Source organism: Caenorhabditis remanei, chromosome II (genome assembly GCF_010183535.1).
Source record: "Caenorhabditis remanei strain PX506 chromosome II, whole genome shotgun sequence".
NCBI classification, from domain to species: domain Eukaryota; kingdom Metazoa; phylum Nematoda; class Chromadorea; order Rhabditida; family Rhabditidae; genus Caenorhabditis; species Caenorhabditis remanei.
In genome coordinates this window covers 16722701-16750298 of record NC_071329.1, presented here as the reverse complement: position 1 = coordinate 16750298, position 27598 = coordinate 16722701, and the positions used below count along the sequence as shown (strand labels likewise).

The 27598-nt window shown below is 38.5% G+C and overlaps 8 protein-coding genes across 8 annotated transcripts; 4 read left to right on the top strand and 4 right to left on the bottom strand.

Moving 5' to 3' along the window:
- Positions 1–460: 460 nt before the first annotated feature.
- On the bottom strand, positions 461–1897 carry GCK72_007484 (uncharacterized protein; the record flags this gene model as incomplete). The annotated part of the gene is made up of 4 exons (XM_053726242.1): positions 461–587; positions 632–787; positions 1091–1780; positions 1830–1897. The coding sequence occupies 4 exons, from the start codon at positions 1895–1897 to the stop codon at positions 461–463; spliced, it is 1041 nt and encodes a 346-aa protein (XP_053590436.1).
- A 5711-nt stretch (positions 1898–7608) lies between these two features.
- GCK72_007483 (uncharacterized protein) lies at positions 7609–9064 on the top strand (the record flags this gene model as incomplete). Its single annotated transcript, XM_003100043.2, has 3 exons — positions 7609–7676; positions 7733–8881; positions 8926–9064. 3 exons carry the CDS (start codon positions 7609–7611, stop codon positions 9062–9064), a joined length of 1356 nt encoding a protein of 451 aa, XP_003100091.2.
- An 802-nt stretch (positions 9065–9866) lies between these two features.
- On the top strand, positions 9867–11284 carry GCK72_007482 (uncharacterized protein; the record flags this gene model as incomplete). The annotated part of the gene is made up of 3 exons (XM_053726241.1): positions 9867–9934; positions 9981–11099; positions 11149–11284. 3 exons carry the CDS (start codon positions 9867–9869, stop codon positions 11282–11284), a joined length of 1323 nt encoding a protein of 440 aa, XP_053590435.1.
- A 699-nt stretch (positions 11285–11983) lies between these two features.
- On the top strand, positions 11984–13451 carry GCK72_007481 (uncharacterized protein; the record flags this gene model as incomplete). The annotated part of the gene is made up of 4 exons (XM_053726240.1): positions 11984–12051; positions 12106–12729; positions 12825–13256; positions 13310–13451. The coding sequence occupies 4 exons, from the start codon at positions 11984–11986 to the stop codon at positions 13449–13451; spliced, it is 1266 nt and encodes a 421-aa protein (XP_053590434.1).
- Positions 13452–14667: 1216 nt separating this feature from the next.
- Positions 14668–16122, bottom strand: GCK72_007480 (uncharacterized protein; the record flags this gene model as incomplete). The annotated part of the gene is made up of 3 exons (XM_053726239.1): positions 14668–14806; positions 14851–15999; positions 16055–16122. The coding sequence occupies 3 exons, from the start codon at positions 16120–16122 to the stop codon at positions 14668–14670; spliced, it is 1356 nt and encodes a 451-aa protein (XP_053590433.1).
- Positions 16123–17582: 1460 nt separating this feature from the next.
- Positions 17583–19048, bottom strand: GCK72_007479 (uncharacterized protein; the record flags this gene model as incomplete). The annotated part of the gene is made up of 3 exons (XM_053726238.1): positions 17583–17724; positions 17778–18938; positions 18981–19048. The coding sequence occupies 3 exons, from the start codon at positions 19046–19048 to the stop codon at positions 17583–17585; spliced, it is 1371 nt and encodes a 456-aa protein (XP_053590432.1).
- A 1594-nt stretch (positions 19049–20642) lies between these two features.
- GCK72_007478 (uncharacterized protein) lies at positions 20643–22111 on the top strand (the record flags this gene model as incomplete). The annotated part of the gene is made up of 3 exons (XM_053726237.1): positions 20643–20710; positions 20753–21916; positions 21970–22111. 3 exons carry the CDS (start codon positions 20643–20645, stop codon positions 22109–22111), a joined length of 1374 nt encoding a protein of 457 aa, XP_053590431.1.
- Positions 22112–23324: 1213 nt separating this feature from the next.
- Positions 23325–24909, bottom strand: GCK72_007477 (uncharacterized protein; the record flags this gene model as incomplete). The annotated part of the gene is made up of 5 exons (XM_053726236.1): positions 23325–23507; positions 23716–23867; positions 23912–24059; positions 24111–24492; positions 24755–24909. 5 exons carry the CDS (start codon positions 24907–24909, stop codon positions 23325–23327), a joined length of 1020 nt encoding a protein of 339 aa, XP_053590430.1.
- Positions 24910–27598: the final 2689 nt, after the last annotated feature.

Genomic DNA, 27598 nt, shown 5'->3' with positions numbered 1-27598 from the left:
GCTAGGCTGAATAGTTAGAACCCATTGTAAAATGGTCCGAATTAGCCAAAAAATGGGGAAAAGATGCGTATTAAATTTTTCAACATAATTTCAGAGGTTTTGAAGATTTTGAAGAAAAATTTTCAAATTTGTCATCCGCACTTTGCGATCCTAACTGTATTCTTCCAGATCTCCCGCTGATGTCTCGCCAATCCAGGCACTCTCTCACTCATCCCTAATTCCTAACAGTCCAAACAGCGCCCCATGATTCAGCGAAATCATTCTCTATCTTCTCCGATCTCCAGACACTCTCTCGTACATTCCTGCCACATCACAAGCGTTCCAGGTCAGCCGATGAAAGCTTGCCAAAGTCCCCGCCCACCGAGTAAATACAATCTCCAAACAAATTCATTTATTGAGAGAAACCACAATATGTGACATAAAAACAATTATAGGTATGTAGAAAGTCATGCCTTCTAATTCACAATCGAACGATTCGGATCTTGAGAACCCATTTAGCGTACACAAATTTTTGACCTTCAAAGTTTTTGATTGGTACGTAAAACACCTCCAGTCTCGTGGAATCTTTAGTTATTGTTGAGATGCATCTGAAAATTGATTCCTCATGATAATTCTTATGCTCTAGACATACCTTTTCGTTCTCTTTGTTTTTTCTACACGGGTTTTGATTAAATTGAATAAATCTTTCACTGTCTCTTCCTTCGTGATTTCCTGTGAAAAACAGGACCCAACAGGTTTTTCGAACCAACTCAGAACAATATTCCACAGTTGCTCGACTCCGTACCTCCTATAGTTATATGGTAGATAAACTTGCTGGTTAGGACATTCTCTGAGAACATCCGAAAAATTTTCTGCGGGTCCTATGTAACTAATTATCAACTTTTTCGCACAAGATACGATGGGAAATTGAAAATCTTTTCCATCTGTTACATAGATGTCCACCGAATCCAATGAAAGAGAAGAAGGGTCAATCATTGAGAGTATAGCATCGTTGTGGAATGTCAAACCAAACACGTTTTGTAGATTTCTAGTTTTGACTTTGAACTGAACCGGCAATCTCAGAATGATACTTAGGAGGGGCATGCGAAACCTTTCAGCTAGGATTAATGAACGTCTTTCTCCGAACAAAAAATTGTTCAAGAGCTTGATTGCCTCATAAAGTTTCATTTTATAAGGAAACTGCTCGATTTGTTTCTTGTTTCCTGTTTGGACTGTCAGTTGAATATAGCAGACATACGGTGGTTTTAGATTGAAACGACGGCATTCGAACGGGAAAAGCGCAGTGTAGAGATAATCAATATAATAATTCAATGTACCAAGCGGCATACGTAGTCCTTCTCTCACATATTGGCCAAGACGATATTCTTCAATAGTGCCAATTGGGTCACTCTCAGTAGTTTCGGAATTGGTCTTTAAAAACAAGGCCTTCTCATAACCTTTCAACTTCTCCCGATATAATCGCTCATCTCGAATTGTATCGTGTCGAATTTCACGCTTATTATAACCTCCAAATGAAACGTCTCCTGGAGTAAGCACAGTGTTGCCAGGTGAAATTTGAAATCCATGCCTATCCAGGTCATGTCGAACTCCACCCTCTTTATTGGAGATCTGAATCTGTTGTGTAATTGTTTCACCCGAATTGAACTCCCGATAGATGCCCAATTGATATATGGTGTCATTGACAGTGGTCCTATACTCGTCAAATTTCAAACTTCGAACTCTGAGTGGCACAACTTTTTCCGTAATGCGTATTGTGGGTAGTCGTTGAGATATTTTGAATCTGAAATCAAAATTAATGTAGTGAAAATATTGATCAAAGTCATGTTTACCGAATGTTAGCATCCATGTAAAGTAGAACTGCTTTCAAACTTTCATACTGCAACGGTATGGAGTTCATCTTGAATTCTGAAGAGAGTTGGGTTAACTGAAAATCGCCAGATTACAATAAAAAGAAGGCGTACAACACAGAACAGGCACAACAGTAGAATGACCAAAAATGATGGAGAAGAAATGCGCTGATGCCTCCGCGAATTGGTACAGCTGTCTTGGGTAAGGTCTGTGTGCACTGGACAACGAGATTGACGTTTTGTCACTATTTGTGCAGTGTGACGTGTTAATTACAAGACATACAGAGAGCGGACCACACAAATCCACGTCACGACTTCATCTATGGGAAAGTAACATTCCAACGGACTTATGTCGTCTAGGCGGAAAGCGGACAAAATCTAAACATTGGCGGAAGGCGAAGGCGGAAGGGAAAAAGTGACGGAAGGCAAAATTTTGCTCAACGCTGATCTACACCATCTGTACCGCGTCTTAGCACGCTCAATTAGATTAGCGCCTCCCATAAGACTGCGCGCACAGCAATAATTTGCCAGTCCTTTACCCGACAAAAAATCATGTATATCGTGTCTGGCTTCATTATTACTCCATAAAACTGCAAGACTCTACTCCAAGTCTCTTAGCACTCCGAGGAGCCCTGGGTGGCCCGACCACGTTACATCCCTCAAATGAGGAATCAACATTATGTATATCGAGTGAAGATCCAATTCAGTTGTATTTGCTGTGTACACAGACTGCCTTCCACCTCTTTACAGAAGCCACTTTTCTCACTTCTGAGATTAACATCTTTTAAGAGAATTCTGTACGAAAAGTTGAATTTCTGAGTGAAGATTTCGAGAAGTTTATTGTTAGTTAAAGGAAACGCAATAAACTTTTTCAGAGTTATTTCTTGAAAACATTGAAAACAGTTAAACGAAACATAACAATTGAACAAAAAAGTAATGTTGTTTCTTTTTTCTTTTCCATTTAGAATTGAACGGCTCGAATCTTGAGTATCCACTTGAAACTGTATCCACTTGGAACTGTATCCGTAAATAATTTGGTCGTTACTGCTCTTGATTGGTACATAGAAAACTTCCAGCCTTGAATTATCCGGGGTACGCATTGAAACAAATCTGAAATCGAAAAATAATGATGTACAATGAAACTATTACTCTGAATGAATAGGGTTGTCCTACACGGCAATCATTCTTAATCCATTCTTGAATCATTCTCGAAACAATCCGCTGCAGTAAGCACAATAAGATGGTTGAAGAAAACATTTATTGAACAAGTTTGTAAACTGAATATCATGGAAACAGTAGGTTAGCAAGATTGCACAGTAGGAAAACAGAAAACATTGAAATGAGATTGATAAGATGTGACATAGAGCAAAGACAAGAGTGTTAATCGTTCAGTTTTCTTTTCGGGGCACGTTTTGGCTTGAAGATTGGAGCTGTTCTAGTTTTGTGCAGTTCCATTGACTTCACCATGAGAGCAGCAAGAAGATCGTGATCCAATTCTTCCGGATCATCCGGTAGAACTTCTTCGAGTTGATCTGCGGTTTTGATTTCCGCCAGAAACATTGGCTGAAATTCGACTATTTGAAACTGTTTAGCATGCATAGGATCGCCGGAAATGCCTTTTACCCTTTACTGATAAAAGCGAATCTTAGGGTTACGGTAGGGTTTTAGCACTGTGGCACCCTCAGCGCCTTCCAAAATCCCACGAAAAACAAATTCAAATCAAAAAAGTTTCTGACACATGTTTAGTTTTTTTCAATGTCCAACTACCCACTTTCAAGTCTTCCAATCGATACTCAAACGACAGGTCGAGTTTGTCACTCAACGAAAGTTTTTTTGCTTTCTCGAGGTACTTGATACATCGGCGGCGTGCTGATTTAGCAATGAACATGTCCACTAAAGCAAAGAGTCCTGAGATGTTGAGTTCTGAAAACAGTGTTGAATACCAGTATTATATGTATCACCCTTACCATTAATTGGTAGTTCTCCATAAATCAACTCAAGGAAGCATTGCAAGTGGTATGGATCAACATCCTTAAGTTCGATCTCTTGTTTCTTCTTTTCGCTGAATTTTCCCAAAAACATTGATTTGAAATACTCGCAATGAGTGGCAAGATACTGTAAAATATATTTCGGAGACACTGATTTTGAAGGATGTGATCAACTAACCATCTTCACGACATGAAACTTCACTCCTTTCGCCACAAGCGTGACATCCGATGTTTCAACTGCTTCTGCACTTGTGAAACTTCTTAGCAAGCGTTTGAACGTTTCTTGTTCATCGATAGTGACGGTGACTTCCACTACGATGTTTCCATCAATCAAGTTTTCCTTTACTATATCTTTTCCAACGTCACACAATGGATCCGAGGGATCGAGATGAGTAAATTCGACATCGCATGCATCCAGTTTATTTTTCTTAGTCGCATTGCAAAGGTTTACTATCACATATGTGTTGATGATCCATCCGGATGCACAATCTGGTTTGAGACAATTCAAGGTAATAGTCAGATCGTCCTCTTCAGTGTTTTCCAAATCGAGCTTCCTGAAATCATTGATACATAACATTTAAATACAATTCAGGAATTAGGAAGGTTTTAATATTTAGCTTGAAAATAGTCAATACTTTCCAATATTTTGGAGGAAAAAGGTTTAGAGACTCTATATGAGTGTAGCTAGTAAAACAGAAAAGTAATAAAATGAGAGTACATTTCAAAGAAAACACTAACCATGGAATACCCAAATGATTCTCGACATTTCCGGATATAACTTCATCCTGTTTCATTTCCAATGGTTTCTCGAAAGTGTGTCGAATTGTGAATTCCTGCTCCGCCTTTACAACTTCATCAGATATCTCCTCGTCAGATATCTCCTCATCAGATATCTCCTCATCTGATATCTCCTCATCAGACATCTCCTCATCAGACATTTCAGAGTCGGACATTGTCTGAAGATTTCAATTTTTAATTTTTTTAAACATTTTTTAAAAAAGAAAATGAAATGCACACTGTATTCCTAATAAGCAATGATAAAATCAAAAGAAAAGAGAAGTGAAAGAAAAGGGAAAGAACGAAAGATAGAGAAAAGATCAACTTTTCATAGACATAGATTGACTCAATGTCAGATAAAGTTTAGGGCAAAGAGTTTAGATGCGAAGTGAGATGCCGTTCCGTTAAAACATTCTTAACGGGTCCGATAAAATCTTCACAAGGTGTGCTTGATAGTTGTACGAAATGCCAGGAGACACGGAACACGGAATCTGGGATCCGGAATGATTTGTTAAACTTGCAATGCCAAGTCTTTTTTTCAAAATAAAATATTCCCAGGGCGTTACCAAGAACATCTTAGCGACGATGGTGGTAGAATACGTGTGGTGTGACGAGCCTGGAGTGATATAGTGGTAATTACCGGCTTCGGTTGGGCCACCAGTTGCTGCTGGGGATCTTATTTTGTGAGGGGCCATTAAAGTGCTTTGCTCAAAGAGCAGTCACAACTCGAGTATGGCCAAGCAAGGCACTGTTATTACTCTACAGTACTGGTTTTCTAGTACTGAATCATCAGCACATGAATCAACTTGGGTAATTAAACCTTTTGTGTAAGACAATAAACAAGAGTAAAACAAATAAGGGTGAAAAAAGTATAATAGAAGAAACAAACGTCCGTTTAGTCATGACGGACTGGAAGGCGGAAGTGATGTGGGGGAAAGGGAAGGGGAAGAAGCTCTGTCTGTAGGGGGCGGGCCTACAGACAGACAGACATAGCTTATGGAGGATGAGGGTGCCAGAGGTGCAAGACAATGGATAGACAGAGCAAAATGAATGGGGGTCTAATACAAGAATAACCATAATAAAAAAAAATAATAAATCAATAAAAAAGACGAGCAAATGCCTCTGCCAATTAGTCTCTTGGGTTAGGTCTGTGTGCTGTGGACAACGACATTGACGGTTTGTCACTATTTGTGCAGTGTGACGTGTTAATTGCAAGACACAATGAGAGATAATCAGCAGACCACACAAATCCACGTCACGACGTCATCTATGGGAAACTAGAATTCTAACTCCTCTCTCACTGTGTCATTAGACTAGGTTCTCTTCTTTATTCTATGTCGGCTTGTATTTCGCGTTGTTCATCTTTTTGTTGTCCGTTGCTAGTCTGGATCACAAGCACTCTTCGTCCCTGTTTTGTCTGATTTATCGTGGATTTGAAGGGGGGTTGGTCCAATCGACAGCTTTTAGTCCATATGAGTTCAACTTATTTTCCCGCGAAACCGGAAGTCTAGTGAAGCGCGTTTGCACTCGAAATGGCAGGTTGAGTTGCCGCTCAGCCAAATCGCGGGCTTAAAACGTAGGGAGCAGAGCTCTGCGGAATTCCTTCTTCCTTCTTCCGGGCATTTTTTCACTTCCTTCTTCCTTTTTCCTTCTTCCTTTTTTAAAATGTTATTCCTTCTTCCTTCTTCCTCCTTCCTTTTTCCTTCTTCCGTTGAAATTGTTCGCCACTTCCGACTTCCGTGAAAGTTCCCAAAATGTTGTAATTTTCGACGGAATTTCAGCGGAATTTTGGTGGTTTTTAATGGAATTTTGTATGCAAAACAACGCCAAAATTCGCTTTCAGAGATGACTACAAAAAGTTTTCCTCAAATTTGTCATTTTCAAAATTAACTTCAGACTTCCGGGTTCGGACCCAACTTCCTTCTCCTTTCTTCCGGGCTTTTTTTCACTTCCTTCTTCCTTTTTGAAAATTTTCGTTGATTCTTCCTTCTTCCGACTTCCTTTTTTGAAAATTTTACTTCCGCACAGCTCTGGTAGGGAGTTAAATTTTTTGAATGACGCTCACTTTTACGCAAAAAAAATTGGAATAAATTTTTCGATTTTCGCTCCGCGACCGCAGGGAGGGGAAAGACCTATGGCTTGGTCTACTCACTTTTTTCGTCAACCAGCGGAGACACCCTCCGAAAAAAGTAGTGTGTATAGGTAGAGGCTATGGGGTAGTAGTGTGTATAGGTCTATAGCAGAGCTGTGCGGAATTCCTTCCTTCGACTTCCTTCTTCCTTCTTCCGGGCTTTTTTCACTTTTTTATTCCTTCTTCCTTCTTCCCTTTTGAAAAATTTACTTCCTTCTTCCTTCTTCCCTCTTCCTTTTCAAACATTTTACTTCCTTCTTCCTTGTTCCTTCTTCTGTTGAAAAGTTTACTAAAATTTTGTAATTTTCGACGGCGGAATTTTGGTGGTTTTTGACGGAATTTTATAGGAAACAACATCAAAATTCGTTTTCAGAGATGACTAGAAAAAAGTTTCCTCAAATCTGTCATTTTCAAAATTAACTTCCGATTTCCCGGTTCGGAACCCAACTTCTTTAGTAGTGTGTATAGGTCTATAGCAGAGCTGTGCGGAATTCCTTCCTTCGACTTCCTTCTTCCTTCTTCCGGGCTTTTTTCACTTTTTTATTCCTTCTTCCTTCTTCCTTTTTGAAAATTTCACTTCCTTCTTCCTTCTTCCTTCTTCCTTTTCAAAAAATTTTACTTCCGCACAGCTCTGGTCTATAGTGTATGCTATTCACACAGTTGTAAACGTACCGAGGGACAAGATATGCATGTCCGGAAAATGGCAAAAAAATAGTCACTTCTCTTTTTCGAATTGCTTGTCTCTCTATCCCATCCTCTATGTTTGGCAATGTTGCTCTCAATCTGACTTATGTACATTCAGACGGATTTCAAATGTCCCTTTTCCCATTCATGTCCTTTTAACACTTATTTTTCAGATATCAACATGAATACCCTTCCACTACAATATCAAAGTCTGAAAGCAGTTCTCTTGCATATGGATCCAAATGTCAGGTGAGTTTATTAGTTTTTAAAAAAACGTTTTTCAAAACAATCTGTTATACTTTCAGATTTATAATTTCTCACCGCCTTCCACCCATTAGCTCAACAGAAAAGGTGGTGCCTCTGCGAATCGAAGAATTAGATCTCGGAGATCTAACCACGACAGTAAACCAAACTACATACAAGTTAGGCATCTATCGAGAGTACAAAAAAGGAGAAAAAATACCTTGGAGAGCCCAGAGGTACAACGATTTCGGAGGATTTCCTCGCGATTTCGATCGATTTGGATTCGAAATATTCCCTGGGCACAATGCATTGAATCCTGGAGATGTCTCATTGCCATGTCCATATAATCTCGTGAGTCAAGTAGAAAGGGATACGGTGCATATTGAACGGATGCATCGAACTCGTTTAAAGTTTTATCAGAATGTTCTAAAAACTCGTCTGGGATCAGAAAATGTAGAGATTTCTGAAGGAGAGGGTGAAGACACAATCTTGGAGCATTATTACATGAGCCTTCCAATAGAGGAACTGGAGAGACATATCGGAGAGATATACGAAGATCTTCAGCCGTTTGAATGTCGTCGGTTCAACCTGAAACCACCGTTTGTATGTTACATTATGTTTACAATAACTTCAAAGAGTCACAAAGAAATCTCCCTGATGCCATACAATATGAAGTTGCATGAAGCCATGAAGGACTTGAACAGCTTCTTATTTGGAGGAAGACGTCAATCAATTCAAGTCCAGAAATTACAGTTCTCCATCAACGGAACTATTCTGAGACTACCAGTTGGTTTCAAAGTTGAAACAGAAGAACTCAAAGGATTGAATAATTTGACAATGCGACACGATGCTATAATTTCAATGCTTGATAAAAAATCCTTCCCATTAAAGAGTGTCAGCTTCTTTGCGGACGACGAACCAGATTTTCAATTTTCGGATATGGGGAAAACAAAGAGTTTTACAGCGATGGATGTTAACCCAGAGATTGACTTATTTTCTATTCTGAAAACACTTTCCAACCAACGAGTTAACTTGAGTTTTTACGATTCAGATTTTGGAATCGGGGAGTATCTTGGTCTAGTTCAGAGTTGGATAGAAAATGAACGACCGATTGGTACCTGCTACTCATTTGGAATAGAGGAAGAAGACACAGCACGTCAAATATTGAAACTAGTCAGGGCAAATGTGGAGGGAGCGAAAAGAAGCAAAAGGTATCATTTTCTAGAATTCTGACAACTTATGGTTCATTTTTCAGATGTGTCTCGATTCCTATCAGGAATTCTGCAAGATTGGAGCTCTATTACATCCCAATGAAATCTCTGAATGACTCGGAAAAAGAGGAGTTTATGTATTATTGTGATTGGGTTCTTAAGATGAGAGTTGTTCGTTTTTAAATGAGGCCGCTTCCCATCAAGTGATGGTTTTTGATTTTATTAGCACACAGCAACCTGTTTTTTCATTCTGTGACTTCTCCTTTTTATACACGCTTTTTGGGTTCCATCAGAAGTTTGGCCTAAATATAATTTTTTTAATTAATAAAGATTACTGATATTCCACGTACTCTAGTGGTATTCATATTTACCATTATTAAAAATTCCTTCTGCATTATGACTATGTCTACCCTAATCCACACTAGAGTTGAGAGGAAGGCGGAGACCGAAATAAAAATTTTAAAATGGCGGAAGGCGGAATTTCGCTCAACCCTGATCTACACCAGCTGTACCGCGTCTTTGCACACTCTCAACTAGATTAGCGCGTTCCAAAAGACTACGCGCACAAAAATAATTTCCCAACGTCGTCTCGTCATCTCTCCGACCTTCTATTCATAACCTTTCTCAAAACCATGTCCGTCGTGTCTTGCTACACAGCTATTCTACGGAACTGCAAGACTTCACTCTAATTCTCCTATGTCCAGGGTGGCCTGACCTCGTTACATCCATCATGCGAGGGATCAATATGATGTACACCGAGTAAAAGACCAATTGTATTTGTTTTGTACACATACTGCCTTCTACGGCCTTTTTACAGACGCCTCATTACTCATTTCTCAGATTAATATCGACAGTCATTATGGGAGACTTTTTTTTAACCTTTTTCTACTTTCGAGGTATCTCTTTTGTATCGCTCGTTTCGGTTTCTATTGAGAAAACATTTTCGGTTTTGCTTGATATAACCCTTATTTTTTCAGGTATCAAAATGAATGAAATCCCCCTGCAGTATGAGAGTCTGAAAGCAGTTTTGCTCTACATGGAACCAAATGTTAGGTAAGCAGATTGCATCATTTTCCACCAGTTTCAAAAATTCTTGCAGATTCAAACTTGGTCACCGCCTCCCATCCATTCGTTTAACCGAAAAAATAGTTCCGCTTCGAATTGAAAGTTTAGAATTAACCTCGCATTCCACCAAAATAAACGACACTGAATACCTGATTGGACTCTTTCAAGAATACAATCCCGGAGAAAAAGTTCCAAAAGCTATTCAGAATTCCAACGAAAAAGGCGGAGTTTTTGGTGATTTGGATCAATACGGATTCTTTTTTTCATCCGGTTATTTTGTAGTGGAACCTGGAGATGTGGCACTCCAAATAAAAACTGATGTGACTCAGGAATCAATGGATGATAGTCGAGCTCGGAGGGAACGAGAGTATAAGTATTATCTGCAACGTAATGAAGAAGCATTAGCTGCCAAACTCAACCCAGAAATACCACATGATAGATACAATCGTTTTATCGAAAAATCTGTCGAGAATCTCGAAGATAGTATTGATTTATACAGCACGTGTCTTCAACCATACGAACGTCGGCGTAAAAACTTCAAAGTTCCGTATGTATGTCATCTCCAACTCACAATAAAATCAGAAGGAAATAAACAAACACAAAGATATCCATACGAAATGAAGCATTACGTGGCTGTAAAACGTTTAAATACTTTCTTATTTGGAGGAAGACGTTCTGTAATCAAAGTTCAAACGTTTAATCTATCATATCAGCGAACAACTTTAAGACTACCGATTGGATTTCGAATTTCAACAAAACAAGTCAAGAACTTTGATGACATTACTAACCGGGACAGAGCTATTTGTTCAATGTTAGACCCATCATCATTCCCATTAGACCGTCTTCATATGGATTTAGCTGTCGCTGAAGATTTCGATCTCCCGTGGATCCAAAACGCAAGAATTTTGTATGTTGGCTTATTGCCGACCGATGATTTCTGGGTGTTGGCGACTCTTTTCAATTGGAGAATTTTTTTCAAATGTGATTGGAGAGATGTTTCAGTACAGGAATGTTTCGAGTGGGTTTCGGAATGGATTGAGAATGAGCGACCAGTTGGATCATGTTTCTCTTTTGGAATCAAAAAGGAAGAAGCAGCAATTGAACATCTTGAAATGATCAGATCACAAGTGGAAGGATCGGAAGTTTCGGACAGGTTTGATTTTCATGAAGAGTAGAAGTGACAATCAGAGTTTGTTTTTCAGGTACATCTCAGTTCCCACTGCGTTTGACACCAGACTGGAAGTATTCTACTTTCCAGTAAAGGATCTTCAGAACATGGAGCAGATTGAGTTTTACGAAAAATTGAATTGGATTATGAAATTGAAAATTGCCCAGTAAAATAATAAGAAAGCATTTCAGTGCAAAATACTTACCTACCATTCTGCTAATTTTAAGTCCTGTATGTTTGTCTGATTACCGAAATAAATCTGAATCTTTTAACCCTATAGTGCTTTGTTCACAGAGAGCCTATCCATCCATTGCCTACATTCATCAAAAGGTGTCATTAGAATACGTTTTCCACGTCACGTCACCCTCTCTTCCGCACAATCCATCAGACAGTCTTCGTTAGAGTAGATGTAATCTCCTCTCCATCTGTGCACACAGTACGGTTTGTCTATGTTTCTTCTCTTCGTTCTCAGTCGGTCACTATCAAAAATGGAGATTCGATCTAGATTTGAGATAAGTTCTTCATATCTGTCATCCATTGACACGTATTACACCGATACATCATTTTTCTCTCATAATCTCTATAGTGTCTCCGCCTAAACATATGGTGCTTCTTGATTCTGCCCACAAGGGATAATTACCACCTGTTCTTGTTATGGCAGGGATTTTCTCCATTGGTCGGTCTAATCCTCCTCCCCTCCAGAACCTTCTACCGTTATTGTGGCTGTTGTCCATAGTCATTGTCCATGTCTTGTGGTGTTTGGAAGTGTATTAGTTCATAAGCGCTCTTTAACAAACTTTTTTTGGCATTGTCTTGCACAGTAGATATTTCTTCGAACTACTAAAGAAATCCACTTTTCAGATTGCAAGATGAATCACAAACCACTACAGTATGAAAGTTCGAAAGCCGTCCTTCTATATATGGATGCAAACGTTAGGTACTTTAGTGAAATTTTCAAAGTTCTCTTTCAATTTCTCAATTCTACTTTTAGATTCCGAATCTCTCATCGACTACCATCAATCCGATCCGTCGAAAAAATCGTGCCTCTCAAAATTAGGTATCTAAATCTCGATGAGTTTCGGACCATTGTCAACGATCACATCCATCGATTTGGAATTTATCGAGAATACAATTCAGGAGAAGAAGTTCCCAAACTGATTCAGGATGATAACGACAAGGGCGGAGTTCAGCATGATTTAGATCGATATGGATTCCAAATTTCTCCAGGTCATTCAGTTTTGGATCCGGGAGACGTTCTGCTGGGAGACTTGAGAGATAAAGTTCAGTACGACACACCCGGACGAGAACGCGCTTTAGAAGCTGAAATCAACCGTTATGAGAAAGCAATATTTCTTCTGAACAACCCAGAAGAAATCGAAGACCCGCCTGAAGAGTATGAAAACGATGATGCAGCGATTGAGGCCTTGATGTTAGAAGAAGCCATGAAGCGTCCAGTAGAAAGTTTAAAAACACATTTGGATTATTCACGGATTGATTTCTTGCCTTTCGAATGCCGTCGTTACAATCGCGAACCACCGTATACATGCTACATTCAGCTGACTGTTCACGCTCCGAGTGGCAAGCAAATTCATCGTCTTCCATATAGAATGAAATTGTATGAAGTTGTGAAACGGTTCAACACAATTTTATTTGGAGGAAGACGATCAACACTGGCTGTGATGAGATTTCAACTCGATACATCTAGTACAGTTCTGAGGCTGGTTTCAAGGTCGAGATGAAGTACCTCTCCAGTATTTTTGGTTTGACAGGACCTTACGATGGTGTTATTTCGATGATTGATCCAGAATGCGTATCACTGGCTGAAATTCAAATACATGTTTATCGAGAAAGTGATCTCGAATATCCTTTTATTCGAAGTGCGAAAAAGTTAATCATTCAAAATACGAGCCGTCGACGAGAAATGATTCCAGCTCTCATCAATCTTCCTAATCATTTGATTTCTCTGATTATTTCTGATCCAGAGTTTACTGCGGAGAATTACTTTGAACTTGTGCAGAACTGGCGGAACAATGACCGACCAGTTGGAAGTTGTTTTTCAATTGGAATCCAACAAGAAGAGCCAGTGAATTCACTGTTTCAAATGATGACAGAACACTGGGAGGAAACAAAAAGGAACGATCAGTATGACTAGAAGACATGTTTTTAAAATTGTGTTAAAATCATCGAATTTTCAGATATGCTTCAATTCCAACAAGAAATGGTAACATACTGGAAGTACTTTACGAGCCAAAAGAAGAGCCTCGCTCAAGAGACCAATGGGAGTTCGCATACCACGATGAGTGGATCTTCAGGGCTCGAATCATTGAAATGGAATGAAATAGCACTATGCTAAAGTTAAAGCTTTCAAATTGTTTGCTATTTCATTGTTTTCTATTCCTACTCTTTTTGATCGCTATCACAAAATGAGTTTTCCAAGCTTTTGGTTACCTTTTTGGTTTTTTTATATGAATATATGAAATAAATCAATGTAAACATTTCTGTTCCGAAAAAAGCTAACTTCATGAAATAACTACCTTTTGATTTGACTCCGTTTCTGAAGTTCTCGGTCGTCTCCAGTTGTTTTCGCTTGGTGTTGGTAGTATTCTGTAGAAGACCACTACTAAAGCCAATCAAGATATTATCCATTTGCCGGTGGCTTACCGATACGGACAACAGCCACGATAACTGACAATTATCCCTTGTGTGCAGAAAGACCTTATGTTTAGGGAGAGACACAATAGAGACTATGAGAGAAAGATGATGTATCGGGTTGTAATCCGTGGAGGTGGAGTGTTGTGAATGGATGACAGGTTTTGAACGTATCAAATAAGCAAATAAGCAAATTCAAACTCAAGCAAATAAGGCAATTTTCGGATATGGCAGATAAAAAAAGTTTTTTGAACAGAGTTCCAAATGAAACTTGCATTTCCAGCTAAACTTATGAAGTGGAATCGGTGCAAACAGATTAACAAGACTGATGCCATTATCGATTGCACCTGGTTGGGGTCTTTGTGAAAATTAGAAATGCGAACATTCGACAATGATACTGTAATGTTGCTCATTAAAAATCATGTAACTCTATAGCGGAAGTAGACAATTCAAATAGCAAATAATACGTTTGTTTCTAGGGCAATAATACAACTTTAATAAAACAGAGTTTATTCTTCGTTGCCTTCTTTACTAGAATTGGTGGGCAATGGATGAATGGGCTCTTTGTTTGCAAAGTACTGTAGATTTAGAATTAAATAATTCATTTCGGTAATCAAACAAACATACAGGAACTAAAATTAGCACAATTATTTTGCACTGAATTATTTAAAGTTTTATATAAATTGTCAAGATACTCAGCAATTATTTATTGCATTATTCAATTCGATTTTTCGAAAAATTCCACCTTTTACAAAAAACGATAAGTAAAAGTGATAAAATCTTTATTGATTTAATATATTGAAATGTAAGGCAAACCTCTGATGAAAAAGTGTGTAGAAAAAAGAGAAGTCAAAGAGTGAAAAAAAATTTAATTAGAACCCCCGTGGCCGAGAGAACGTCTCTTTTAAAAGCGAACAACTCTCATCTTCAGAACCCAATCATAAAACCACATAAATTCCTCTTGCTCCGAGTCATTCAGAGATTTCATTGGGATGTAATAGAGCTCCAATCTTGCAGAATTCCTGATAGGAATCGAGACACATCTGAAAAATAAATGTTGTCTGGATGATCGATCTAGGAATCATACCTTTTGCTTCTTTTCGCTCTCTCCACATTTGCCCTGACTAGTTTCAATATTTGACGTGCCGTGTTTTCTTCTACTATTCCGAACGAATAGCAGGTTCCTATCGGTCGTTCATTTTCTATCCAACTCTGAACTAGACCAAGATACTCCCCGATTCCAAAATCTGAATCGTAAAAACTCAAGTTAACTCGTTGGTTGGAAAGTGTCTTCAGAATAGAGAATAGGTCAATCTCTGGGTTAACATCCATCGCTGTAAGACTCGTTGTTTTCCCCACATCCAAAAATTGAAAATCTGTTTCGTCGTCCGCAAAGAAGCTGACACTCTTTAAAGGGAAGGATTTCTTATCAAGCATTGACAGTATAGCATCATGTCGCATTGCCAAATTATTCAATCCTTTGAGTTGTTCTAATTTAATTTTGAAACCAATTGGCAGTCTCAGAATAGTCTCATTGATAGCAAACTGTAAGTTCTGGACTTGAATTGATTGACGTCTTCCTCCAAATAAGAAGCTATTCAAGGCCTTCATGGCTTCATGCAACTTCATATTGTATGGTATCCGAGATACTTGTTTGTGACTCTTAGAAGTTATTGTCAACATAATGTAACATACAAATGGTGGTTTCAGGTTGAACCGACGACATTCAAACGGCTGAAGATCTTCGTGTATCTCTCCGATATGTCTCTCCAGTTCCTTAATAGGGAGGCTCAAATAATACCGCTTCATAATTGCGTCATCATCTTCTTCGTCAGGAATCTCTATCTTCTCTGATCCCAGACGAGTTTCTAGAACATCTTCATAAAACGTTAAGCGAGTTTTATACATCCGTTCAATATGCACCGTATCCCTTTCTACTTGTCTTACGAGACTATATGGGCATGGCAGTGAAACGTCTCCAGGATCCAATACATTGTGCCCAGGAAATATTTCAAATCCAAATCGATCGAAATCGCGAGGAAATCCTCCGAACTCATTGTACCTCTGAGTTCTAAAAGTTATTTTTTCTCCTTCTTTGTATTCTCGATAGATCCCTAATTTGTATGTAGTTTGGTTTACTGTCGTGGTTAGATCTCCTAAATCTAATTTTTCGATTCGCAGAGGCACCACTTTATCTGTTGAGCTAATGGATGGGAGGCGGTGAGAAATTTTAAATCTGAAAGTATAAACAGATTATTTTGAAAAACGCTTTTAACAACTAATAAACTCACCTGACATTTGGATCCATATATAAGAGAACTGATTTCAGACTTTGATATTGCAGTGGAAGGGTATTCATGTTGATATCTGGAAAATAAGTGTTAAAAGGAGGAATATAGTCATGAATGGAAAAATCAAGCCAAAAATATGTTGAACACACAGCACAGAGGAAAAAATCAGGGGATAGAGAGACAATCAATAAAAAAGAGAAGTCACAGTTTTACGTGATGGGTGGGATTGGGACTGGCAGAGATCTGCGCAAGAGGTTAGCTTTATTTTTGCTTTATTATTAGTTTTTCTATGCAAAATACGCAGAAAGGAAACATTGTCGGACAATCCGTGACACAATGGGCACACTCTACATGCTGCTTATTTTTACAGTGAGGTAGAAGTGTCACAACTTTTATTTTTAGCATACATGCTAATCGGGAAGAAACGGTTGAAACTGAATTTTATGATCTGATAAATATCCCCGATTCGCCATCCGGTCCCTAATAGATCACAGACGCAGAACTCGTTGAGATCTACATTTTGGTATATATATATCAGCTCATCATATTTCGTTTTAAGCGGGCTACGCGCCGGCTCAGCTTGCAAGTATGTTATAAACAGTCTTTTAAGCAAAATAGTATTGTCGTCGTCATTCGTGGCGCATTGTGTGCAAACACCGTTACGTCAAAATACACACCCCTGTCGTTTGAGCTGCCCGACCCCCTTTAAGTCCAAGGAGGAGCAGACAAAACAGAGAGGAAAAATACAAACAACAAAAACAAAAAAAATGAACAAAGCGAAGTAAATAGAACAAAGAAGAGAACCTACTCTAATGATACAGTGACAGAGGAGACGTCCGTTAGAATGCTAGTTTCCCATAGATGACGTCGCGAAGTGGATTTGTGTGGTCTGCTAGATTATCTCTCATTGTGTTTTTTAATTAACACGTCACACTGCACAAATAGTGACAAATCATCAATGTCGTTGTCCTCTGCACACTGACCTAACCCAAGACAGCTGTACTAATTGGCGGAGGCATGCCGAAAGCTCAAATCAAGAAGGGAAGAGGGAATGGATCGCCGAACAAGTGGCCAGCCATCAAAATTGAACTCTTGAAAAAGATTCAAGGGTGGTCTGGTTGCTCATTGGTGCCAGAAGACGATAATGATGGTGTGCTAGTTCTTACAATTTGTTGAAACATTGTCTGTTCCCTTGTTGATGTTATGTTTGTAGATGTTTTAGATGTGTTTAATTGTAATTATATGTAGTATCACTACCTTTTAAATCTTGTCCTCCAATGACTTCAGTAGTTAACAAAAAAATTGTTATATTTCAAACCCGTCTGCGCATTTTTTCAATATGGTTTTTTCAAAAAACAATCACTTCAAATCACTTGCATAAAAATTAGATTTATTTATTTGATTGATTGAGTAAACAAAAAATGTAACGAAAGCTTTGAAAACTCATTTCGTGGTATTGTTCGAAAACAGAAGGAATAAAAAGAATGAAAAAGCAAATCATTTGAAAGCTTTAGCACATAGTGCGACTTCATTCCCTTTCGATGATTCGAGCCCTGAAAATCCAGTTATCGGGGTATAAGAACTCCCATTGGTCTCTAGAGCGAGGCTCTTCTTTTGGCTCGTAAAGTACTTCCAGTATGTTACCATTTCTTGTTGGAATTGAAGCATATCTGAAAATTCTATGATTTTAACACAATTTTAAAAACATGTCTTCTAGTCATACCTATCGTTTCTTTTTGTTTCCTCCCAGCGTTCTGTCATCATTTGAAATAGAGCATTCACTGGCTTCACTTCTTGTTGGATTCCAATTGAAAAACAACTTCCAACTGGTCGGTCATTGTTCCGCCAGTTCTGCACAAGTTCAAAGTAATCCTCAGCAGTAAACTCTGGATCAGTACAAACCAAGGAAATCAAATGATTAGGAAGATTAATAAGAGCTGGAATCATTTCTCGTCGACGGCTCGTATGTTGAATGATTAACTTTTTCGCACTTCGAATAAAAGGATATTCGAGATCGCTTTCTCGATAAACATGTATTTGAATTTCAGCCAGTGATATGCATGCTGGATCAATCATCGAAATAACACCATTGTAAGGACCTCTAAAACCACGCGAACTGGAGAGATACTTCATATTGACCTGAAAACCAACTGGAAGCCTCAGAACTGTCTGAAATGTCTCGAGTTGAAATCTGAACACTTTCAGTGTTGAGGGTCTTCCACCAAATAAAAGTGTGTTGAACCGTTTCACAACTTCATACAGTTTCTTTCTATACGGAAGACGATGAATACGCTTTCCACTCGGCGAGTCAACAGTCAGCTGGATGTAGCATGTATACGGTGGTTCGCGATTGTAGCGACGGCATTCGAAAGGCAAAAAATCAGTCCGTGAATATTCCAAATGTGTTTTTAAACTTTCCAATGGCAATTTCATGGCATCTGCTAACATCAAGGCCTCAATCGCTGCATCATCGTTTTCATACTCTTCAGGCGGGTCTTCGACTTCTTCTGGGTTGTTCAGAAGAAATATTGCTTTCTCAAATCGGTTAACTTCAGCTTCTAAAGCGCGTTCTTGTTCAGGTGTGTCGTAATGAATTACATCTCTCAAATCTTCCAGCAGAACGTCTCCCGGATCTAAAACTGAATGACCTGGAGAAATTTGGAATCCATATCGATCTATATCATGCTGAGCTCCGCCCTTGTCGTTATCATCCTGAATCAGTTTGGGAACTTCTTCTCCTGAATTGTATTCTCGATAAACTCCAAATCGATAGATGTGATCATTGACAATGGTCAGAAACTCATCGAGATATAGATATCTAATTTTGAGAGGCACGATTTTTTCGACGGATCTGATTGATGGTAGTCGATGGGAGATTCGGAATCTAAAAGAAGAATTGAGAAATTGATTTGAAAAAATAAATTACCTAACGTTTGCATCCATATATAGAAGCACGGCTTTCAAACTTTCATACTGTAGTGGTTTGTGATTCATCTTGCAATCTAGAAAATGAATTTATTTAAAAATGTGAATAACTATCTATAATGTGAAAGAATGTAAAGAAAAATTACGTTCCAAACCTGGCAAGAAATGGAAAATGACTATGAACAGCCACAATAACGATAGAAGGTTTTGGAGGGAGAGGATTGCACCGCCCCGTTGAGTAAATGTCCTGCCATAATGATGAGAACAAGAACAGATGACAATTATCCCTTGTGTGCAGAAACACCTTCTGTTTAGGGAGAGACACACTAGAGATTATGAGAGAAAGATAATGTATCGGGGGTAATCCGTGGGGTAGAGTGTTAATGGATGACAGATTCACGGCCTCCTCAATCCACTGCGGACACTACTTTGAGAGGGTTTCTGCAGGAGGCCGTGATATTTTAAACGTATCTCAATTCTAGTCAGCAAACGAAATGTTTCTTTGCGGATTGTCCCGGAGTCGAAAAAGTGTTTGGGGGAGACAAACTTTAATAACTAACCTTTCAGGATTCTCGGCTTGGAGTTTGTCGAAGACCGTTTTTGGATGACTTTTGTCCAATAATTAAAAATCAGAAACAAGAATTTAGTAAAAATAGTAATATGAATTGACCACTAACACATGTAGTCTTGGTATGAATGCTAAGGAATCCCCATTAGCCTCTCTCTTTGTATACTCTCAACTGTGTACTTTACTCAAAGGCGGAGCCTCTTGGATTGACTAACAGCGTGTCCAAGCCACATAGACTTTTACATGCTATTCGGACAACAGGTGATAACACTCCACGTATTTACCGCCATAAGCCAATAGACCCCTCATGGGAATGATGATTTGTATCGCACCTAATCTCATGAAAAATCGGGCAATTATTGTGTCAGACGTAAATCTTTATTACTGTACACCGCCAATTCGTCTGGGTTGGTTATGAGTCCTATGAGTCTTTCATACATCTTTGGATTTTTGATTGGATTTTGGATTTTGGGGATTTCTCGCGAATTTGAACCAAACGCTCATTAACATTAAATATATTCGTCATGTCCGAATGTCCACATCAAAAGCGCCGACAGCGCGACAGATCATTGTAACTCATTAAATGTTACCATACCTAAATATGCAGAACAGTCTTCCCCAAACACTTTTTCGACTCCGGGACTAACCACAACAAGAAATTTTGCAGCCCGTCATTTCGTTCGTCATTTTCGTTCTAGAATTGAGATACGTTCAAAATCTCACTGCCTTCTGCAGAAACCCTCTCGAAGTAGTGTGCGCAGTGGATTGATAGGGCACTGCTGGAGGCCGTAAATCTGTCATCCATAAACACTCTACCCCACGGATTACACCCCGATACATCATCTTTCTCTATTAATCTCTATTGTACCTCTCCCTAAACAGAAGGTGTTTCTGCACACAAGGGATAATTGTCATCTGTTCTTGTTCTCATCATTATTGCAGGAGATTTACTAAACGGGGCGTCCCCTCCAGAGCCTTCCACCATTATTGTGGCTGTTGTCCATAGTCATTTTCCATGTCTTGCGGGGATTGCATTCTCTTGCTTGATAGATAGTTATTCACATTTCTAAAGAAATCCACTTTTCAGATTGCAAGATGAATCACAAACCACTACAGTATGAAAGTTTGAAAGCCGTCCTTCTAAATATGGATGCAAACGTTAGGTAATTTATTTTTTCAAATCAATTTCTCAATTCTTCTTTTAGATTTCGAATCTCCCATCGACTACCATCAATCCGTTTCGTCGACAAAGTCGTGCCTCTCAAAATTAGGTATCTAGATCTCGATGAGATTCGGACCATTGTCAACGATCACATCTATCGATTTGGAATTTATCGAGAATACAATTCAGGAGAAGAAGTTCCCAAACTGATTCAGGATGATAACGACAAGGGCGGAGCTAAGCATGATATAGATCGATATGGATTCCAAATTTCTCCAGGTCATTCAGTTTTGAATCCGGGAGACGTTCTGCTGGGAGATTTGAGAGATGTAATTCATTACGACACACTAAGACGAGAACGAGCTTTAGAAGCTGAAATCAACCGTTATGAGAAAGCAATATTCCTTCTGAACAACCCAGAAAAAATCGAAGAAGATCCTGAAGAGGATTTATACAGATATGAAGATATGATGGAATTCTTAAGGCTGGAAGCAACTATGAAGCGTCCAGTAGAAAGTTTAAAAACAGATTTGGATTATTCACGGACTGATTTTTTGCCTTTCGAATGCCGTCGCTACAATCGCGAACCACCGTATACATGCTACATTCAGCTGACTGTTCACTCTCCGAGTGGAAAGCAAATTCATCGTCTTCCGTATAGAATGAAATTGTATGAAGCTGTGAAACGATTGAACACGTTTTTATTTGGAGGAAGACGCTCAACACTGAAAGTTTTGAAATTTCAACTCGATACATTTCAGACAGTTCTAAGGCTTCCAGTTGGTTTCCAGGTCAAGATGAAGTATCTCTCCAGTTCGCGTGGTTTGAGAGGTCCTTATGATGGTGTTATTTCGATGATTGATCCAGAATGCGTATCACTGGCTGAAATTCAAATACATGTTTATCGAGAAAGCGATCTCGAATATCCTTTTATTCAAAATGCGAAAAAGTTAATCATTCAACATACGAGCCGTCGACGAGAAATGATTGCAGCTCTCATCAATCTTCCCAATCATTTGATTTCTTTAGTTATTTCTGATCCAGAGTTTACTGCTGAGGATTACTTTGAACTTGTGCAGAACTGGCGGAACAATGACCGATCAGTTGGAAGTTGTTTTTCAATTGGAATCCAACAAGAAGTGAAGCCAGTGAATGCTCTATTTCAAATGATGACAAAACGCTGGGAGGAAACGAAGAGGAAAGATCGGTATGACTATAAGATATGTTCATAAAATTGTGTTAAAATCATAGAATTTTCAGATATGCTTCAATTCCAACAAGAAATGGTAACATACTGGAAGTACTTTACGAGCCAAAAGAAGAGCCTTGCTCTAGAGACCAATGGGAGTTCTCATACCCCGATAACTGGATTTTCAGGGCTCGAATCATCGAAAGGGAATGAAGTCGCACTATGTGCTAAAGCTTTCAAATGATTTGTTTTTTCATTTTTTATTCCTTTTGTTCTTGAACAATACCTGAGTTTTCAAAAATTTCGCCACCTTTTTTGTTTGCTTATATAAATAAATCAAATAAATCAAATTTCTATGCAAGTGATTTGAATTATAGGTCAATATGATCTATCGAGCTAACTGAAAAGTGTACTACATATAATTACAATTAAACACATCTAAAACATCTAAAATCATAACATAAACAAGGGAACAGACAATGTTTCAACAAATTGTTAGAACTAGCACATCATCATTATCGTCTTCTGGCACCAATGAGCAACCAGACCACCCTTGAATATTTTTCAAGAGTTTAATTTTGATAGGTTCGGGGATCCATTTCCTCTTCCCTTCTTGATTTAAGCTTTCGGCATGCCTCCACCAATTAGCACAGCTGTCTTGGGTTAGGTCTGTGTGCAGTGGACAACGACATTGACGATTTGTCACTATTTGTGCAGTGTGACGTGTTAATTACAAGACACAATGAGAGATAATCTAGCAGACCACACAAATCCACGTCGCGACGTCATCTATGGGAAAATAGCATTCTAACGGACGTCTCCTCTCCCACTGTGTCATTAGAGTAGGTTCTCTTCTTGATTCTTTACTTCGCTTCGTTCATTTTTTTGTTCTTGTTGTCTCAAGTATTTTTCCTCTCTGTTTTGTCTGATCCTCTTCGGACTTAAAGGGGGTCGGGCCGCTAAAACGATAGGGGTGTGTATTTTAACGGTGTTTGTAAACAATGCGCCACAAATGACGACGACAATACTATTTTGATTAAAAGACTGTTTTTAACTAAGAAGTTTCACAAGTGCAGAAGCAGTGTCGTGAAGATGGTTAGTTGATCACGAGTTATTTCAAATCAATGTTTTCCGGAAAATTCAGCGAAAAGAAGAAACAAGAGATCGAACTTAAGAATGTTGATCCATACCACTTGCGATGCTTCCTTGAGAAGGTTCATGATGGTTTTTATGTCAATATTATGAAAAAAGACAAGATGATTAAGGAAAATATTTATTCAACAAATTTGTGAAGTGAGATTGTAAATCATTGGTACAATAGGTTAACAAGATTGCACAGTGGAAAACAGAATTAATTGAAAATCGAACAACATTGAGATGATATTGATAAGAAGGGACATAGAAAAGGTGAGGGATCACAAGAGAGTTAATCATCCATCTTTCTTTTCGGGGCACGTTTTGGTTTGAAGATCGGAGCTGTTCTAGTTCGGTGTAGTTCCATTGACTTCACCATGAGAGCAGTAAGAAGATCGTGAGGCATTTCTCCCGGATCATCTGGCAGACATTTTTCGAGTAGATTTGCGGTTTTGATATCCTCGAGGAACATTCGCTGAAATTTGCGATTTTATACTGATTAACAAGCAGAGAATCGCCGGAAATGCCTCTGGCCCACATTTGACAAACGCGAATCTTAGGGTTGCGGTAGGGTTTCGAAACAGTGGCGCACGCAGCGCCTTTCCAAAATACCGCGAAAAACAAATTTAAATCAAAGGTATTTCTGACACATGTTAGGTTTTTTTCAATGTCAAACTACCCACTTTTAAGTCTTCCATTTGATACTTAAACGACAGTTCAAGTCTCTTTCTCAGCGGAAGTTGTGTTTCTTCCTCGAGATACTTGATACATCGGCGGCGTGCTGATTCAGCAATGAACATGTCCACTAAAGCAAATAGTCCTGAGATGTTGTGATCTGAAAACTGTGTTGAATACCAGTATTCTATGTATTACTCTTACCACTAATTGGGAGTTCTCCATAAATCAACTCAAGGAAACATTGCAGGTGATATGGATCAACATCCTTAAGTTCGATCTCTTGTTTCTTCTTTTCGCTGAATTTTCCCGAAAACATTGATTTGAAATACTCGCAATGAGTGGCAAGATACTGTAAAATGTATTTTGGAGATACTGATTTTGAAGGATGTGATCAACTAACCATCTTCACGACATGAAACTGCACTCCTTTCGCCACAAGAGTAACATCCGATGTTTCCACTGCTTCTGCACTTGTGAAACTTCTTAGCAAGCGTTTGAACGTTTCTTGTTCATTGATAGTGACGGTGACTTCCACTACGATGTTTCCATCAGTCAAGTTTTCCTTTACTATATCTTTTTTAAATTCATACAAGGGAAGAAAGTGGTCGAGATGAGTAAATTGAAAGTCTAATGTATCCTGTTCCTGTTCCTTTTTCTCTGTCGCATTGATAAGGCTTACTATTACACATGTGTTGATGATCCACCCGGTTGCACAATCTGGCTTGAGACAATCCAACTGTATTGTCAGCTCGTCCTCTCCAGTTTTATCCAAAACGAGCTTCCTGAAATGCATGATACATAGCGTTCAAATACTATTTCGGAATTACGATGACTTCAGTTTTCAACTTGATAATATTAACACGGCACGCTTCTCACAACCGCGCTCTACCGAAACCAAAGAAAAAAACGTGAGAAATTAGAAGACTCAGAAAAAATAGACACTTTTCAAGGGAATTTCGGTGGAGCACAGTTGTAAGAACTGTGCCGAGCTTGTAGCTAATAAAACAGAAAAAGAATAAAATAATAATACAAGAAAGCACTAACCATGGAATACCCAAATGATTCTCGACATTTGCGGATATAACGTCATCCATTTTCATTTCCAATGGTTTCTCGAAAGTGTGTCGAATTGAGAATTCCTGCTTTTCTTCCGCTCCTTCATCAGATTCATTCTCATCGGACATTTCAGAGTCGGACATTGTCTGAAAAATTCAATTTTAATTGCTTGAAAACTTTTTTTGTTGGAGAGGAAAATGAAATAGACGTCATTTTCCAATAAGAAATGATGAAATCAAAAGAAGAGAGAAGTGAAAAAAGAGTACGGAAGAGAGATAGAGAAAAAGAGCAGCTTTTATACACACATATGTTACGCAGACGACAAAAGCCTCCTCTCCTCGTCTTTTTGTTTATTGAAGAGGGTGGAGAGAAAAAGGCCAGTGGATGGAAAGAGGCAGATAGAGACAGATAGATTCGATGTCAGATAAAGTTTAGGGCAAAGAGTTTAGATGCGAAGTGGCATGCCGTTCCGCTGAAAGATGCTTAACGGGTCCGAATGAATCTTCATGTAACAAAGGGTGTTCTGCTCGCACTCCTGGGGTCACGTTTGTCGTGAAATCAATTGAAAATGATACCTCAAACGTGGGTAATTAAACCATTTATTCTGATTGTAAAAGATAAAGAGATTTGAGTTAATCAATAAAAATAAAACAATAGAATGTGAGCTTCTTGAGAAGCTCACCAGATTGGTGATAAGGTATGAGAATTGTGAGGACTTCTTGTGAAGTCTCACAGAGAGGTTGGATGTGAGGTGAAGAGGAAGGTTCTTGATGAAACTTCCCAGAGATTGGAAAATGAGGGAAAAAGGGGAGAAAAAAGGGGAGAAGCTTTTGATACCAGCTTCTGGTGGAGAATGGTAGGAAAGAATGAAACAATCTCGCTCTCGTGGCCAGACTGTCTCATGATAGATTGAGAAGGGAAAAGAAAGAAAGAAGAAGAGAGAGTGTTAGCCAGAAGCTAAGTGAGTTCTCTCTTCTTCAACATTTGAAGGTGTTGGGGGAAATTGTGTAGACTCTTTGAGAGTCATGAGACAAAGGTCATTCAGAGAGAGAGGGGGAGAGAGTGTTCCTTATGTATTGGGACCGTCTCTCTCTATCCTCCTGAATGACGTGAATGATTAGAAGAGAAAGGTACTCAGATGTCTGAGTACACTTCACAAGGTGTACTTCATACTTTTACGAAATTCTTTTTTCCTGGAATCTGTAAACAGAAATTCGAAATGAAATTTCAAGTAACTGGAATCTGAATGCAAAATAAACCGGGAATTCCGGAATGACTTGTTAATTTTGCAATGCCAAGTAATTTTTCGAGCGTTTTTTTAATGATAAATCAAGTTAAATCCACTGTAAACATGTACTTTTTAAACTTTTAAAATTTTAACCGGAATCTGGAATCTGAAGCAGGACCGAGAAAAAACCCGGAGTACCGGAATCCGTACAACAGGTGTGCTTCTGAATTTCTGGAAAAAAATTCAACAAAAGACCAATAAGCATATACTTTTGACAAATACTTATTTCAAAGACAAGGCATGATTGAGAAGATCGGGCCATAATGACTGATCCATTTGATTGACGTCATCTGGAAGAGCGGGGAGGAATTTCTTCATTTCAAAATTGCATTTTTGCATTTTTGCTGAAAACACTGTACTCAATACAAACTTGAGACAGTGTACCTTGAGCATATTCATTCTGTATCTCGCCGCGGTTTTAAAATGAGTAGTCATACTGTACCCTAATGACGCACGCAAGCGTTTTCAAAAAAAATATTTTGGAACTTTTATGTTATTCTAAATTTTTTTTTCTTCCCAAAAAATTTTTTAAACTGTTTTCTTTTATTTTTCATGGTTATTTCGCTGTAATTCAACATATTTTTCACATTAAAACAAAAAACATCTGTACATCGCTTCGAGACCTGCGCCCGTTTTTGGCTATGCGCCTTTAAATCTTACTGTAGAGAAAACATTTTTTGAAATCATTTGATTTTTCAATTTTTTCAATTTTTCAAACGCTTTTTTGTGATATTCCTTCAAATTTACACTAAAATTAGATTATTATTGTCAAAGGTTTTTAGCAACGCTTTCAAAATCGATCGAAAATGTCTGGAATAATTATAATATTCACTCGCGCAAATCGCTGCTTCCGAAACTGTTTTCTACAACATTTTGACTCGTCGGCGCAAAATTTTCCGTTGTTTTGTATTCTCTCATTTCTTCAGAATATTTTTTCAATTCGAATTTGAAATAAAATTGCGAATTGCAGGCAAAATCATTCAAGATGTCCAGTGAAACGCTCGTCTACCAAAGTGAGGCAAAAACGTGCGGTTGCACTAATAGTAAGGCAATCCTCGAAGTTAGCGATCAAAATGGAATTAAATGGTTTGTAATTAAATGTGTAGGCGGTGCTTTTCAGACTTGCAAAATATCGGCCCGGTCCGGAGTGAAAAGATGTGCACAATTTTTTCACAAAATGTTTCGAAATTTTTTGACATTTCATCAAAAATTCAATGTACGCTTAAGTTTTATCGATATGTAAAGATAAAGTGAAAAAATCTACTTTTTTGTAAAAATCGATATTTTAAATTCTTGTAAAGTTTCAAAATTTGTACTGTGGCCCGGCCCGCTGCAAGTCTGGTGGTTTTAGCGGTTTCAACTGCTCGTGACCCATATTAAATATCTATAATATAACTTTCAGCACGTGGGGAGTAGAAGAGAAGATATACCTTTCCAATTATTTTACCTACACATGGAGCTTCGATTGGAATCAATTGAAGAATCTTGATGCTGACAGTCTCACTGGAACAATCACCGTCAGGTCACCAAACAATGATTTCAAT